The following is a 15,361-nucleotide window of genomic DNA, read 5'->3' as shown; positions in this document are numbered from 1 at the left end:
GGGAGCACAGGGACTCGCTTCCTGCAGGCTTAGGGGAGGGGCCAGGCCGGTCCTGGCGCGTGGCTTGACGGCCCCTGTGTGCACTGCATTTGGGCTCTTCTGGAGTGGAGAGCGGTCATGCTGGCTTGGGTCCTGGCCGCGGCTCTTGGTCAGGTCTCTGCCTTCCCTAGGGTGGGGGGGGCGGTGGGGAGATGAGGCAGGAAGAGCAGGGTGGAGGGTGGGTGTCCCGGGGGTGCCCGCCGAGCAACAGAACCTCACAGCTTGGGCCACTGGAGGTGCCGCAGTGGGCGCAGTGGTGTGCCTTTCTTCCAGAATCTCAAGATTCAGAGGTCCGTCGGAAGAGCCAGGGATGGCGCCACCTTCCCCCTGAGCCTGAAGCTGAAGTCCCAGCCCAGCAGCGAGGAGGCTGCAGATGGCGAGGTGGCCCCTGGCGGGGGCTACTCAGCATCCATCTGGGTGTTCTCCACCATCAGTGGGCTCATCACACTCCTGCCCGATGGGACCATCTACGGCATCAACCACAGCTTTGCCCTGATGCTGTTTGGTTACGGAAAGGCTGAGCTCCTGGGCAAGGTGGGCTGGGAGGCTGGGTGTGACCCCCAGAGGCCTGTGCACCGTGCCTGCTGCTGCAGTGGCCGGCTTCCCTGGGGACTTGGGCCCAGAGAGCGGGACCTCTGCCTTGGCCCCACGCCCCGCCTGTGCCCGTTTGTCTGGACCTCCGTCAGAGCCCTTGCGTGTCAGGTGCCCCTCAGGAGAGGGAAGGGGCTCTGCCCGAAAGCCTGTCCCACACGAGGTCTGGTCTGAGTTCCTGCAGGGTGTTGTCACAGCCTCCACACCTCCTCCAGCCATCTGGGGGCCACGGTGGGTTGGCTCGGAGGAGGCATCTCTGTAACCTCTTTCTTGGACTGGGCTGGGCTCTGCGGGCAGGCGAGCCTCTTAGGCCGCCTGAGAGGGGCCCTCCCTCGTGGTCTCCGCGATCCTCCAGGGCTTCTGGGGAGGGGCGTGGGCGCCCACTTGGTTGAGGGGGTGGTTCATGCTGGAGGGAGAGGCTGCTATGTGGTGCGTCACTCGACATCTGAGCAGCCCCCTGCCCCTGGCCCCATGCCTCGCTGGCCCGGCTCTTGAGGTGGGTGCTGGCTGGGCTCCCCACACCTTCCGCTGAGTACCTCGATGCCCACAGGCAGCCATCCCCTCTCGCCACCCTCACTGGGGCCAGCACTGCACACCAACCAGCCAGCCAGAGCTTTAACCAGAGCCTCAAAAGAGGTCCTGCCCTGTTTTCTAGTAGAAATACTAGTTTGAATCAAGTGAAACAGTTCAATTGAAGTTAACGATCACACAGTTGGAGTGATTTCTGGACAAGGGCTTCCCACAGGAACGTGGGGGCACCGAGTCCTTGCAGGGAGTACATGACAGAAGGCTGGTTAGGGTTTGCTAAGGGAAAGAGAAACTAGTTGTGATTTCCATGGTGGGTGTCAGGGGTGCTCGGACCTGCCGAGAGGAGCTTGACCTGGGGTTTTTCCGGACCTTGTCCAGGCCTGCTCACGTCCTCTTCACACTCTGCCCGGGTGGGGCCTCGCCGAGTTCTGAAGCACCCTTTGTTTCCTAGAACATCACCTTCCTGATTCCTGGTTTCTACCACCACATGGACCTTGCCTATGACAGCTCCTTACCTCTGCGGGACCTGGCCAGCTGCCTGGACGCTGGCAGCCAGAGTGGGCCTGGGGTCAGCCTGGAGGACGAGCCTGCCGGCACAGCCCAGGGTGAGGCCAGCCCCCTCCTCCTCCCGGGCCACCCCCTCCACGGGAAAGGGGCTGCAGCTGGGGGTGGGCGTGGGCATGATGGGGGGCGGTGGTGGCGTGGGGATCCTGTACTGTGGATTTGGTGTTCTTCTCTGTGTCTTGTGGGCCTTCCACGTTCCAGGGAATGGGACGCGTGTGTGGGGCTCACAGCTGTGCTGGTGGTGTTCTTCTCTGTGTCTTGTGGGCCTTCCACGTTCCAGGGATAGGACACTTTAGTGGGGCTCACAGCTGTGTTTGCGCAGAGCGCAGGATGGGAGATGCCCAAGTAAGTCACGTGTGCCTGCATCTAGTGCCACAGCTAGTTGGCAGTCTTGCTGTGGGAGTAAGTGACGTAGCTTTATGTAAGTAGCTGAAGGTGGGACTGATGTCAGATCCATCCCTGAGTTAGCAGTCTCATAAAATTTGTCTAGTTTTGTCTATTTCCAGTGTTTGTTTGTTTTTTTTTCCTCTAATTTACTTATTTAGTTTTAGCTGTGCAGGGTCTTTGTCACTGTGCAGGCGTTTCTCTAGTTGTGGAGAGTGGAGGCTCCTCTCCAGTCAAGGTGCGAGGGCTTCTCACTGCAGTGGCTTCTGTTGGGGAGCACCGGCTCTAGGGTGCACGGGCTCCATCCAGTAGCTGAGGCTCATGACTCCTGGCTGCGGCTCGCAGAATCTAGGGCACAGGCTCAGGAGTGGTGGCGCCCGGGCCTCACTGCCGCACAGCACGTGGGCTCATCCCAGACCAGAGGCTGAATCTGTGTCTCTTGCACTGGCAGATGGATTCTTTACACTGAGCCACCAGGGAAGCCTTCCAGTGCTTTTAACTTAACATTTAGGTGACTTCAATAAAAGCCCTGAGTCCACACTGTGACACTGTAGCACTGTGTGAGGGGTGCACTGTGGGGCTCCCGCTGCACGGACCACTGTCTGTTCTCTAGAGGTGGAGCCCCAGGAAGCAAGGCCCAGCGGAGGATCTGGCAGCCTCTGGGGGGCTCAATTCCCCTCCAGGAGGCTATGTGGGGCAGCCCTGGTGTCGCCTTGGGGGCCGACCGAGGTCTGCGCCCACGAGTGCCGTCACCTGAGGGTGAGTCTGGGGAAAGACCTGGACTTGGAGGAAACACCAGTGGATTTCATACAGTCACTGAGGGGAAATGTGACTGTGTGGTGTCTGACAGGACGTGAGTTCTTGCTGTCAGATGGTGTGTGTCAGATCTCAGATGTGGCTGTGGTGTCTGACAGGATGTGAGTGCTCACTGTCAGATGGTGTGTGTCGGGCCTCAGATGTGACTGTGTGGCGTCTGACAGGACGTGAGTGCTCACTGTCAGATGGTGTGTGTCGGGCCTCAGATGTGACTGTGTGGCGTCTGACAGGACGTGAGTGCTCACTGTCAGATGGTGTGTGTCGGGCCTCAGATGTGACTGTGTGGTGTCTGACAGGACGTGAGTGCTCACTGTCAGATGGTGTGTGTCGGGCCTCAGATGTGACTGTGGTGTCTGACAGGACGTGAGTGCTCACTGTCAGATGGTGTGTGTCGGGCCTCAGATGTGACTGTGTGGCGTCTGACAGGACGTGAGTGCTCACTGTCAGATGGTGTGTGTCGGGCCTCAGATGTGACTGTGTGGCGTCTGACAGGACGTGAGTGCTCACTGTCAGATGGTGTGTGTCGGGCCTCAGATGTGACTGTGGTGTCTGACAGGACGTGAGTGCTCACTGTCAGATGGTGTGTGTCGGGCCTCAGATGTGACTGTGTGGCGTCTGACAGGACGTGAGTGCTCACTGTCAGATGGTGTGTGTCGGGCCTCAGATGTGACTGTGTGGCGTCTGACAGGACGTGAGTGCTCACTGTCAGATGGTGTGTGTCGGGCCTCAGATGTGACTGTGTGGTGTCTGACAGGACGTGAGTGCTCACTGTCAGATGGTGTGTGTCGGGCCTCAGATGTGACTGTGTGGTGTCTGACAGGACGTGAGTGCTCACTGTCAGATGGTGTGTGTCGGGCCTCAGATGTGACTGTGTGGTGTCTGACAGGACGTGAGTGCTCACTGTCAGATGGTGTGTGTCGGGCCTCAGATGTGACTGTGTGGTGTCTGACAGGACGTGAGTGCTCACTGTCAGATGGTGTGTGTCGGGCCTCAGATGTGACTGTGGTGTCTGACAGGACGTGAGTGCTCACTGTCAGATGGTGTGTGTCGGGCCTCAGATGTGACTGTGTGGTGTCTGACAGGACGTGAGTGCTCACTGTCAGATGGTGTGTGTCGGGCCTCAGATGTGACTGTGTGGCGTCTGACAGGACGTGAGTGCTCACTGTCAGATGGTGTGTGTCGGGCCTCAGATGTGACTGTGTGGCGTCTGACAGGACGTGAGTGCTCACTGTCAGATGGTGTGTGTCGGGCCTCAGATGTGACTGTGGTGTCTGACAGGACGTGAGTGCTCACTGTCAGATGGTGTGTGTCGGGCCTCAGATGTGACTGTGTGGCGTCTGACAGGACGTGAGTGCTCACTGTCAGATGGTGTGTGTCGGGCCTCAGATGTGACTGTGTGGCGTCTGACAGGACGTGAGTGCTCACTGTCAGATGGTGTGTGTCGGGCCTCAGATGTGACTGTGTGGCGTCTGACAGGACGTGAGTGCTCACTGTCAGATGGTGTGTGTCGGGCCTCAGATGTGACTGTGTGGCGTCTGACAGGACGTGAGTGCTCACTGTCAGATGGTGTGTGTCGGGCCTCAGATGTGACTGTGTGGCGTCTGACAGGACGTGAGTGCTCACTGTCAGATGGTGTGTGTCGGGCCTCAGATGTGACTGTGTGGCGTCTGACAGGACATGAGTGCTCACTGTCAGATGGTGTGTGTCGGGCCTCAGATGTGACTGTGTCGTGTCTGACAGGACGTGAGTGCTCACTGTCAGATGGTGTGTGTTGGGCCTCATATGTGACTGTGTGGCGTCTGACAGGATGTGAGTGCTCACTGTCAGATGGTGTGTGTCGGGCCTTGATTGCAGTGTTTGGAGTGTTTCCCATGTCATGCAGGATCTCTTTGTGGTGCATGGCCTCCCTTCTCGTGCCACGCTGGCCCCAGCGTGTGCAAGCTCAGTAGTTGTGGTGTGTGGCCTTAGTTTGTCTGTGGCATGTGGATCTTTGTTTCCTGATCAGGGATCAGACCCATGTCCCCTGCATTGGAAGTGCAGATTCTTCACCATTGGACACCAGGGATGTCCCTGGTGTTCAGTTTTTAAAAGATGCTTTGTCAGGCTATTGACTCTCTTTGAATGGCCCCTTTTCTTAACATGAGGTTTCCTTCATTGTATCTGGATTTTTCTATTTGCAAAAACTCTTTTTTCAAGTTTTTCTTTCTCTGTCATTGTTACGTTCCCTTTTCTCTTTTTCCAGAATCTAAGTTCTTTCAGTGTGTGTGTATAATTCATGTTCTTTGTAGGAAATTGGGTGGGCGGCATCAGCGGACCTCTGCCCTCATGGTCTCCAGGGTGGACCTGTGGGCATTGCACGCTTGCTCGCGGTGCCAGTCTGCCGCTCCTGCCAGTGGGGGCCAGACTCTTCCTGGGAGCCTGCCCCGTGCAGGCCGCTGTGTAGCATGGACAGTCGCGCCCCTGCCACCCTGGTTACTGTGGTGGCCTGGCCCTGCTGTAGGCTGGCACTCTGTCTGGCCTCTGGAGCCTGGGCAGATCCAGGTGATGCATGTGCAAGCATGAGGCGGAGAAGACACCATGCTCCAGAGGGAAAGCAGAGCCGGGGAGCCTGTGCCTTCTGGGTCCCCAGGCCTGAAGGAACAGGGCTTCTGGGAAAGGGAGCAGGCCAGGCATGACGGGGAGGCCAGAGGCCCCGAGGAGAGGAGCAGGCTTAGGCCGCAGGCCTCTGGTTCTCCCCCGGCATCAGAGAGTGGAGCTCCTGGGGGCTGTCAGCAGTGAGGGGCCCAGGGCCTGGGCTGGGAGCCAGGGCTGCACTGAGGACGTGGGCCTGGCAGCATTTCTGAGGTCAGGTCAGGCCCCCCCGCTCAGCGGACGGGAGGTGGTTTTCAGTGGGATGCATCAGCCAGTGGGAAACACTCTTTTTTTTGCCAGATCCAAAGGTGGACACCGAGACCTCAAAGCCAGCGGAGAGCCAGGACACATCCCCTATAGCCCCGGTCCCCACAGACCCCAGGGGCTCCCTGCCCGCCTCCCCGCCGGCACCGCCCCCTCCGGGGTAAGTCCTCCAAGGGAGGGGCAGGTGCATGTGGGAGGGGGAGGGTGCTCTGCATGTGATGACAGGGGTGACACCGGCGCCCCTGGATGGCCGTGCTGCTGCCGTGTCGCCGGCCTGTTTTACGGGTAAGGAAGCATTTAGGCAGGATCCAGGGAACTGGTCCCAGCATAACTTCCTCGTTTCAAAAATCTCTTGACTCTGTTTGCTGTGTGTTTTTAAATAACACAGTATTCTATTTAGATGAGAAGGGTTCATTTTGGAAAACTTAGGAAAGTTAGACACATCCACTTGTTCAGTTATCAGTCCTGTTGTGTGCAGTGTTTTGGTGTGTTTTCAACCAGTTTCTCATTTTGAAAAATCACTTTGAGATTGAGTGTACAGTAACGCGCTAACCTCGGTGGGCCTTTCTCCTCTCCCCCGGGAGGGGCTGCTCCCGCTCCGCTCGGCGTCCCTCGCTGCCCTGGGGTCAGGACACAGGTCAGCAGTGCCTGTCCTGAACTGGACCAGAAGCATGTCCTTGTTTCTGGCTTCTTTAGCTCTCCATTGTGCGAGATTTATCGATACCACACAGTTTTCTAGTTTTTTTGAAATGATGTTTTAAACACGTGCTACGTGAATGTGTGTGTTTAACTACTGAGGAATAATGATGAACAGCAAAAGTCCCCCAACTCTCCCAGCTGTGACCTCCTTCCAGACCATCTCCCCATGCCCTTGAGTGTAAGCCCTTGCTACACAGACAGGCTGCCCTGCACACGCCCTCCTAAACATGTGCACGTGCTGGAGGCACTGTGCATCCCCGGAGCAAGCCTGCTTCTCACGCAGCCCCTGCTGTTTGTGTCACCCCCTGGCTTCCGGCTTGGCTTCAGTGGTTGGAGCAGCATGACCCCATCAGTCCTTGCTGAGCGCTCACACACACGGGGTGAGGAGGGGAGGGCCCGTCGCCCCTTCGTTCCCCTAGAGAGTCCTGCAGGTCCTTGGAACCCCGCTCACAGCCGCCTCCCCTGCAGCGGTCCTTGAGCGGAGCCTGCCTCTCAGTGCCTCTTCCTGGCCCTCTGCTGCAATGTTTACCCATTGCCGCACGCCTGTCCCCCAGCCAGGCTGGGCACCGCCACTTTCTGTTGCCCCCGGGGCTGTTGTCTGGCCTGGGCTGACCCGGGGCGGCGCCTAGCACTGTGCCGAGTGGGTGTTAGTGGCCGGGGTGGACCCCTATCCGCGGCTTTGCAGTCACCTGCAAAGCGGTCACCACAGTCACCATGGCGGCCTCTTCCTCTGTGGTCCCCCGTCCCCAGCATGCCGGGGGCTCTGTGCTCTGGCTCCCAGGACCCTGCGCCCAGCTCTCCCAGCCCTGACTCTTCTTGCCCTCCCGCTCTGTGCTGTAGATCTGGTGGTGTTTGTAGCCGTCGTGATTCCTCCCCTTTCTCCCCATACCTCCTGCTGCGCGGGCACAGGGAGCCTGACCCCCTGGCTGGCTGTTGGGGCCTGCTCACCGCATGGTGAGCATGGGGACCACAGCCTTCAGCACAGGGTCCTAGTGCTTGGACTGTGCCTGGGTGAGTCACTGCTAAGTGTGAATTTGCCTGGAGAACGCGTGACTTGGTGTTTCACTTTTTAACTTTGTTATGAAAGTTCATCTTCTCTTCAGTCCTGTTCATGGTGGTCATCGCTTTGTGCTTGACTCTGGTGGTGGAGGGGGAATCCGTGTGATCACCTCTGTGGCTCCTAAGTGACTGTGTCGTCCCATGTCACAACCCGCAGGGGGGACAGCATCCCAGGAGGAAGCTGGTCACCGCCCGAGTGCCTGCGAGATGTGCCTGAGGGAGGCCCATCCGCCCGCAGCGGCTCCTCGTCACCCGAGGGCCAGCAGCGCTCCATCTCAGAGCAAGAGCGGCCGGCGACAGCAGAGCGCCTCAGCCGGGGCCTTCAGCGGGGGAGTCAGTCTGACCTGGGGGACACGAAGCCGTCTGCTTCCCAGGAAGACTCGGAAGCTGCTGCCCTGGGTGCAGACAGGAGCGGTGGGGATGAGTCGCAGGGCCCATGTCAGGAGGTACAGGTTGGGTGGGCCGGCACTAGCGTTTCAGACCAGGGCCCTGACACTGCCACCACTGCCGCGCCCCACACCGAGGGTCGCCTGGCCGGGCAGGGCCCCCAGGGGCAGCAGAGCATGCTGCCAGGAAGCCCGCCCTCGGCCCCCAGCCCCGCAGGGACGCTGCAGCTCCTGTTCTCGACGCCGCCTTTGGACGAGCCCTGGCTGGGCATGCGGCGGGACAGAGAGGAGCTGCACACATGCCTGATAAAGGAGCAGCTGTCTGCCTCGAGCTTCGCAGGGCCTAGGGCTGTCTCCTACGCTGAGCTGGTCCTGACGGGGCAGCCCCTGCCTTCTGCCCCTGCATCCTTGTCGGACCTGAGAGCCATAGACCCACGGGGCGGCCGCTCGGGCAGCTCCTCGGCCTGCTACGCCCTGGCCACCGACCTGCCCGGTGCCCTGGAGGCTGTGGAGGCCCCGGAGGCTGGCGAGAATTCGTTTTCCTGGAACCTCAAGGAGCTTGTTTTCAGGGACTGGACAGACCGAACTTCTTCCAACTGTTCGTGCGCCACATCTGAACTTGGGGGCACACCCTCGCCTTCCCTGGTGGGCTCTGATGCAGACGTGGGTGTCCTGCACAGGCAGCAGTCAGACGTGCTGAACGACCGGGAGCTGCTGCTGCTGACCGGCACCTGCGTTGATCTGGGTGGGGGCCGGCGCTTCCGCGAGAGCCGCCTGGGCCTGGAGGAGACAGAGCCGTCCCAGACCTGTCTGGTGTCCTCCGAGCACCAGGATGTGAATGGCCGCCACAGCCCGAGCTGCATCCTCCCCGTGCCGGGAGCCGGCCCTGAGGATGACTGCCTGTTGGAGGCACCCGGGCTGAGCCTCCAGGTCACCTCCACGCCCGTGAGAGCCCAGGGCCCCGGCCCTGCACCCCTTAGGGTGGCCGACCTGCAGCCGGAGATCCAGGAGGGCACCTACAGGGGGAGCTGCTGCCACCGGGACGGTTCGCAGCTGAGTATGTGCGGGCAGGTGGGGCGGGCAGGGGGCCTGGTCTCCTGCTGCCCCGAGAGTGCGCTCTGTGGGGTGGGGGGCTCCTCATCCTGGTGTCTCGGGGGGCTTCACCCCTGGAATAGTATGGCAGAAATGATGAATTATATTAAGAGAAGAACTTGAAGTTACAGTTTGCCTCTTGAAAGTTAGGACTACAAGTACGTGTGCTGGCGGGGGTAGTCTGGGGTCCCGGCCGCTCTGTGCGATGCAGCAGTCCTGCCGGGAGGGGAGGGTGGGGCTCGGATCTCCACAGGCTGTCGGGGTTCAGGGACAGCCAGGTCTGGGTGAGGACCGAGCCCGCCCTCCCGGCAGTGCCCTGAGTCCTCCGGGGTGGGGAGAGCCTCTGTATGGCTTCTGACGGTCTTCTGACATTCTGGGTGGGGTTCTAGCCACATGTGGGATTTCAAGCCTGCATGTGTTCCGTGTGCAAGGAGGCTGCCCTTCTTGGAACCTCTGCTCTGGGGGGTGGGGGTCAGCCCTTTAACTTGTCCCTTTTTATTTTCCTAATTTTCCAGCGGTGCTGTATTTCAGCCAGTTGTTTTCCTCGTTGCCAATTTCCTAGTGTTGACCTCAGGGCTTTTTTCCTAACCTTAAAAAAGTTTTATGAGTGATATATGTTATTTGTAGAAATACTAGAAATAAAAGACTAAAAAGAAGAAAATAAAATAACCTGTAAACCCCCTGCCAGGAAGAAGCTAGGCACGTTTGCTTTGCTATGTCCCCAGGAGGCTGTGTCCACACACACCTGTGCCCCGGTGGTGTGCCGTGGTGTGCATAGGGTGTGTGGCGGGGTGGCACCTGTGTGCGTGGCTCCCCAGCCAGACTCTGAAGGGTGCTGGGGCAGCTTCTCCAGGCTCATCTGTGTTGGTTGCTGGTGGTGGGTCTCCCCTGAGCCGCTTGGCCTCCAGCTGCCCTGGCAGACGGGCCGGCCCCTGGCCCCATGCCGGGGAGGTGTGGCTGCTGGCCTCAGCCGTGCCTTTCTGCGGGTGCAGGGCCCTGCCTGCGTGGCTGCCCTGCATGGAGGCCGCGCACGGCTGTGGGGCTCAGCGGGGGTCCGGTCTTGCCGCCCTCCGCAGGTGTGCAGTTTGAGGTGCGGCGCGTGGAGCTCCAGGGCCCAGCCACCCTCTTCTGCTGCTGGCTGGTGAAGGACCTGCTGCACAGCCGCCTGGACTCGGCCCTGCGCAGCCGCCTGCTGCTGGCCAGCCTGCCCAGCTCTGCCCACTCCACCTGCGAGCTGTCCGCGGCCAGCCTGGGGGAGGTGCGTGTCTGTGGACGGCACCTGCTGTCCACCCGCCCGTCCCGTCAGCACCTGTGTCCTCCGGGGCGGGAGAGGCTCTGTGGCTCCCCACACTGCCGTCCAGCCTCCTGGGTGAGGTGCGAGCCACACGTGGGCTTTCAAGTCTGCATGTGCCCGTGTGCACGGTGGGGCCTGGGTGAGCGCCAGTTTGCACTGGCACATTCAGGCCCTGGGCGTACCTCTAGAGAGCGTGTCTCGGGCTGGGGACCCCAGGGGCCTGAGGAGCAGGCGGGGCCGTGGGTGCCGCTCTCCCTGCCCGCTGTGGGCAGGGGGCCACGGCCGTCTCTGCTACCCCCGCTTCAGCGTGCTGCGTGTGGTCCCTCAGACTTGCCTTTGTGGGCGCAGGTGCTTGGAACCAAACCCTGTTTTGAGGAGCCCCCCAAGGCCGTGGAGCCGGAGGGGCTGGCAGCCTGCGAGGGGGCGTACTCCCTTAAGTACAGCACGCTCAGCCCGATCGGCAGCGGGGCCTTTGGCTTCGTGTGGACGGCGGTGGATAAGGAGGCGAATAAGGAGGTACTGGGCTCCTGAGGGGTGGGGGTGCTGGGGGGTGGCTCTGATGCACCTCACACCCTCCCTCCCAGTCCCACTGTGGGTACACCTGTAGTTGCCGGGGCGTTTGGTGACCATACTGCCTGTCCCTGCAAACCCCCAGGCCGCCTGGATATCCCGGGCCTGGCCCGCTGCTTCCTGGGAGGGCCCATGTGGGACCTGTCACCACGTTGCTCGTCATTGCTGGAATCTGCCACAGCTGCGTGCTTGGCTGGACAGCAGGGGCGTCTGTGTTAAAGTCATGTTGGTTTTAGTGATTTTTCAGTCGATCTATTTGGTTTCTTCCTCTGCTGGCACTGATGATTGTGCCCCCTTCTCTATTATTTACATCTCATTGCCTTCTTTTCCTTCCTGCTGTCACCTTGACTGGGACCTGCAGAGCCGTGAGGAGTAACAGGTATGCCGCCCAGCCTCCTGGTGGTCCTCTGCCCACTCCGGTGACTCCTTTTATTTCTTGACTTTTGTTTGAGGCTCTTTCATTTCTTGATGGATACTTTTTGTTTGAGACTATTTCATTTTATTTTAAGTTCAATTTTTTTTTAATTTAAGGAATAAATATTGATTTAGGTCTAATGACTTTTCAGCATCTATTGCAACGATCATGTTCTTGTTTCTTTTATTAATATATGAATAACCACAGTCAACTTTTATTTGCAGACTCAATCCTTCATTGCCTTGTGACATTTTTTAGTGCATTGCTGAACTTGGCTTGCTAATATATATTTTTAAATAGTTATATTTATTTATTTGATTGCTCTGGATCTTAGCTGCAGCATGTGGGATCTTTTAGCCACGGTATGTCATATCTAGTTCCCTGACCAGGGATCAAACCCAGGCCCCCTGCATTGGAAGTGCAGAGTCTTAGCCCTAGGACACCAGGGAAGCCTCCTGGCTTGCTAACATTTTTATTTGGGATTTTCTCATTTATATTCATGCGTAGGTGAGTGTTTTTTCTTTCTTCACGTCAGTCATGTGGAGCAGCCTGTGGAGCTGGGGACACCGGTGGTGGCTGGTGCCGTGACATCACGTCTGCAGGTGTTCCTGGCGAGAGCTGTTCCCCCTGCTCTCCTCACTCTCGTGTGCACACTCTCTCCTCTTTGCCAGACTTTCCAGAGAATTGCTCATGTTTTTCATCAAGTATCCGTTTTCTTTATGTTGCTTTTCTGGTACTTTCTATAAACTTTGCTGTTTTTCTAGCTTCTTGGATTGAGTGTGTGTTTCTAAGCTGTGACTTAATACTGAGCGCTGTGCTGTGTGGAGTTGTCTGAGTGTGCTTACACCTCCTAGAGGCTTAAACACACTGCTCTGGGCATCACGTGCTTCTTGGCTGACTCGTCTTAACTTTCTGTTGCCATCTTTATTTATCTGAGGGCAGTCATCTCATTCTTGGTCTGGATCAGCAATCCAGCAGGCACTGTGGGCTTCCTTTCTTTTTTTGTGGCTGCACCACACCATTTTTTCCATGTATTTGTCTTGTGTCCGTCCATCCTGTGCAACTCTCTGATTAGTTCTCAAAACCAACGTGAGTGACATTTTTGTTCATATTTTTCCAGTTCTCGGGCCTCTTGTTTCATTTTCTTGGCCGGGACATCCAGTCCTTGGTTGAGAAATCGGGGTGACGTGAGGTATCTAGGGAACACCCTCTCCGAGACCTCCATGGCCTGGTCTTGCCATCAGCCCACCCGGTTCCTCCATTTCCCCCATCCTCCCGCTGTGCAGGTTGTGCAGGTCCACTTGGGACTTCCGGCTGGCTGCTGACTTGCTCCTGGCCCCCTCACATTGGATGGTGGTTATTAGGTTTCTTCTTTCACGTCCCAGGACTCATGGGGGTGGAGGTGGGGGTTAGGGTAGAGGTGAAAGCTCCACAGCTGTTGCGGGGCCAGTGGGAAGGGCTGCAGTGACATTCCCTGTCTCCCTCGTAGGTGGTGGTGAAGTTTATTAAGAAGGAGAAGGTTTTGGAGGACTGTTGGATTGAGGACCCCAAGCTTGGGAAGGTTACTTTAGAGATCGCCATTCTGTGCAAGGTGGAGCACGCCAACATCATCAAGGTGGGGTGCTGTCTCACGTCCGCGCGCGAGCACACTGCCCTGGAGGTGTCCCAGCAGGGCCAGACCCAGCTCGCCTCTCTCTCTCTCTCTCCAGGTGCTGGACGTGTTTGAGAACAAAGGCTTCTTTCAGCTGGTGATGGAGAAGCACGGCTCCGGCCTGGACCTCTTTGCATTCATTGACCACCATCCCAGCCTTGACGAGCCCCTGGCGAGCTACATCTTCCGACAGGTGAGAGTGGGCCTGGCTACCTGGGTCCAGGACTCCATGGTTAGTGATGCTGGACCTGGCCTCCGGCTTGGAGATGTTACTGAGTAGGACACGTGTTTTGAGAAGAGAATTCTACTGTTGAAGTAGAGAGAGTGAGGTTGGGGTTGGGGAGGAAGAGTGAGGCCAGGCGTCACCCTGGGGTGACCAGGGATGTGGGATGAAGATTAAAGCGTATTTATATCCAAATGATACCCACCCAGCCTCAAAGAGGAACCAGTGAAGCTCTCAGATTGGGCTTGCAGGCTGTGCATCTGATCTGAATCCTTGTCCACCACGGGGAGACCCTGCTCATTTGTACATGGACCTCACTTTAGCCAGCGTCTCACAGGACTGCTGGGGCTAAATCAGAGAGTGCAGAGGCCCCCGTGCAGCATCCCCGAGTCAGGCGCACGGGAAGTCCTGAGTAGACGTAGCTGTCCAGTTAATTAACCTGCAAAGACTGTGGCTCTGGCCATCTCAGTTTACACTGAGTATTTGTCTTGGTTTCTTTCGTGTCTATCTGTGTATTGATCTTAGTCTGTTTGTTATTTTTTGGAAAGGGAGAGTAACCAGCTAAGTAGAAAGGTGTCCTGTGAAAGAGAAATTGGATGTTGGGGTGGGGTGGGGGAGACAACAGTTCTTCAGTTTGGGGAATGTGGAAGTTTCATTCCAGACGATTCCTTGCTCCCTGGAAAAGGTGGAGGGATGCCAGGGGGTGCGGGGTGGGGGGATGTGACCAGTCCACAGGTTTGCTCTTGGTTTCCTGGAGCTGACTTGGTTTCTAATAACAGCTTCCATGAACTGATATTTCTTCCTCAAAGCTATGAACTCCCAGAAATTACTGGATTTCTGAAATTAAATTTCTGAGGCACCTACTTGTAAGTTTTGGGTCATCACAGTTCTGGCCAAAGAATGCCACCTCTCCCTGTCTTCCTCCTCTGGAAGGTTACACAGGCGTCTCCTTTACTTGATGGTGGAGGCTTGCTTCTGAAATCTTCAAGGCAGACAGGTCTCCGTGTGACGTGACACGTGGAGTCACTCACCCACAGCTGCCACCTGACTGCAGTTCATTCAGGGCTGCTGTGCCGGGGACTCTAGTGTCTGACACTGTTTAGCTTCTGCAGTGAGTCTCCACGGCCCTTCGTAAATCCACGTGGCAGTGAGCGTCAGTGTAATGGACTCAGGGCTCTACAGAACGACAGTGTCACGTGTACGCGTGTGCGTCGCCTCTAGCCCTGGGTCCCGTCTGCTCGGAGCACGGCTCTCCTCTGCGGTGAGCAGCTTCTCGTCCTGCTCCGGCTCGTTACTGCTTTGTAGTTAATAACCCTCGAAGAAGTTGTCCATATTCAGAGCAACGTGTGGTTTCTGCTTCCCACCTGGAGCCTGATAGTACATGTCCATGTGTGTATGTCTCTGCATGTACACACACGTGAGTGTGTGTATGTGTATATATGAATCTGTAAGAATAGACATCTGTGTGTTTGTGCACATCTGTGCAGTGTTACACGTGCATAGGCACACACGTCATCTATGCACAGATGTGTAGGTATGCACATGTCTGCATGTATGTGTATGTAAATATACGTTCATTTATTTATTCTGGCCAACCCAATAGAACTCTTACTTTGCTCGTGTTTAGTCTTTGCAACCCATTGGACTGTAGCCCACCAGGCTCCTCTCTCCCTGGGATTTTTCAGGCAAGAATACTGGAGTGGGTTGCCTTTTCCTTCTCCAGGGGATCTTTCCAACCCAGAGATTGAACCTGTGTCTCCTGTGTCTCCTGCATTGCAGGCAGATTCTTTATCTGGCGAGCCATCGGAGAAGCCCTCTTTATTTATTTAAAGTTAATTAATTCAGCTTAGTTTGTCTGCCATTAATTGTTGCTTCTGACTCAAAGATATTCATTTGTAAATGTAAAATTGTCTCTAATGATCTGAATGACTGTGTCCGTGAAATCACTGTGCTGGTTGGTATAGCTGGTGTCCAAGTTATGAGTGGGGTCAGGAGTCATACTAATTTTACTCAAACTTCACTGAGGTGCTACTGCTGTTGATCTCCCTCACCGCACGTGCAGTGCAGGCAGGCAGCAGTACATCCTAGTAACTACCCTCTGGCAGTGGAGACAGTGGAGACTGATGTGCTCGGCCCGTTTCCTGGGGAGTTCCTT

General features: G+C 57.1%; 1 protein-coding gene across 4 annotated transcripts in view; it reads left to right on the top strand.

Annotated features, from left to right (window-relative positions):
- The window catches only part of PASK (PAS domain containing serine/threonine kinase), a 33,321-nt gene that overhangs the window by 11,658 nt on the left and 6,302 nt on the right, over nt 1-15,361 (top strand). For all 4 annotated transcript variants that reach the window (XM_061122665.1, XM_061122664.1, XM_061122663.1 and 1 more), the window contains exons 7-14: nt 313-573; nt 1,610-1,763; nt 5,854-5,977; nt 7,733-9,018; nt 10,130-10,311; nt 10,696-10,863; nt 12,822-12,947; nt 13,042-13,176. In XM_061122665.1, coding sequence (XP_060978648.1) covers nt 313-573; nt 1,610-1,763; nt 5,854-5,977; nt 7,733-9,018; nt 10,130-10,311; nt 10,696-10,863; nt 12,822-12,947; nt 13,042-13,176 — 2,436 coding nt within the window. The remainder of the gene's footprint in view (nt 1-312; nt 574-1,609; nt 1,764-5,853; nt 5,978-7,732; nt 9,019-10,129; nt 10,312-10,695; nt 10,864-12,821; nt 12,948-13,041; nt 13,177-15,361) is intronic.

The sequence above is a fragment of the Dama dama genome, chromosome 20 (assembly GCF_033118175.1).
Source record: "Dama dama isolate Ldn47 chromosome 20, ASM3311817v1, whole genome shotgun sequence".
Taxonomy (NCBI): domain Eukaryota; kingdom Metazoa; phylum Chordata; class Mammalia; order Artiodactyla; family Cervidae; genus Dama; species Dama dama.
This window is presented reverse-complemented; position numbering and strand designations above follow the sequence as displayed.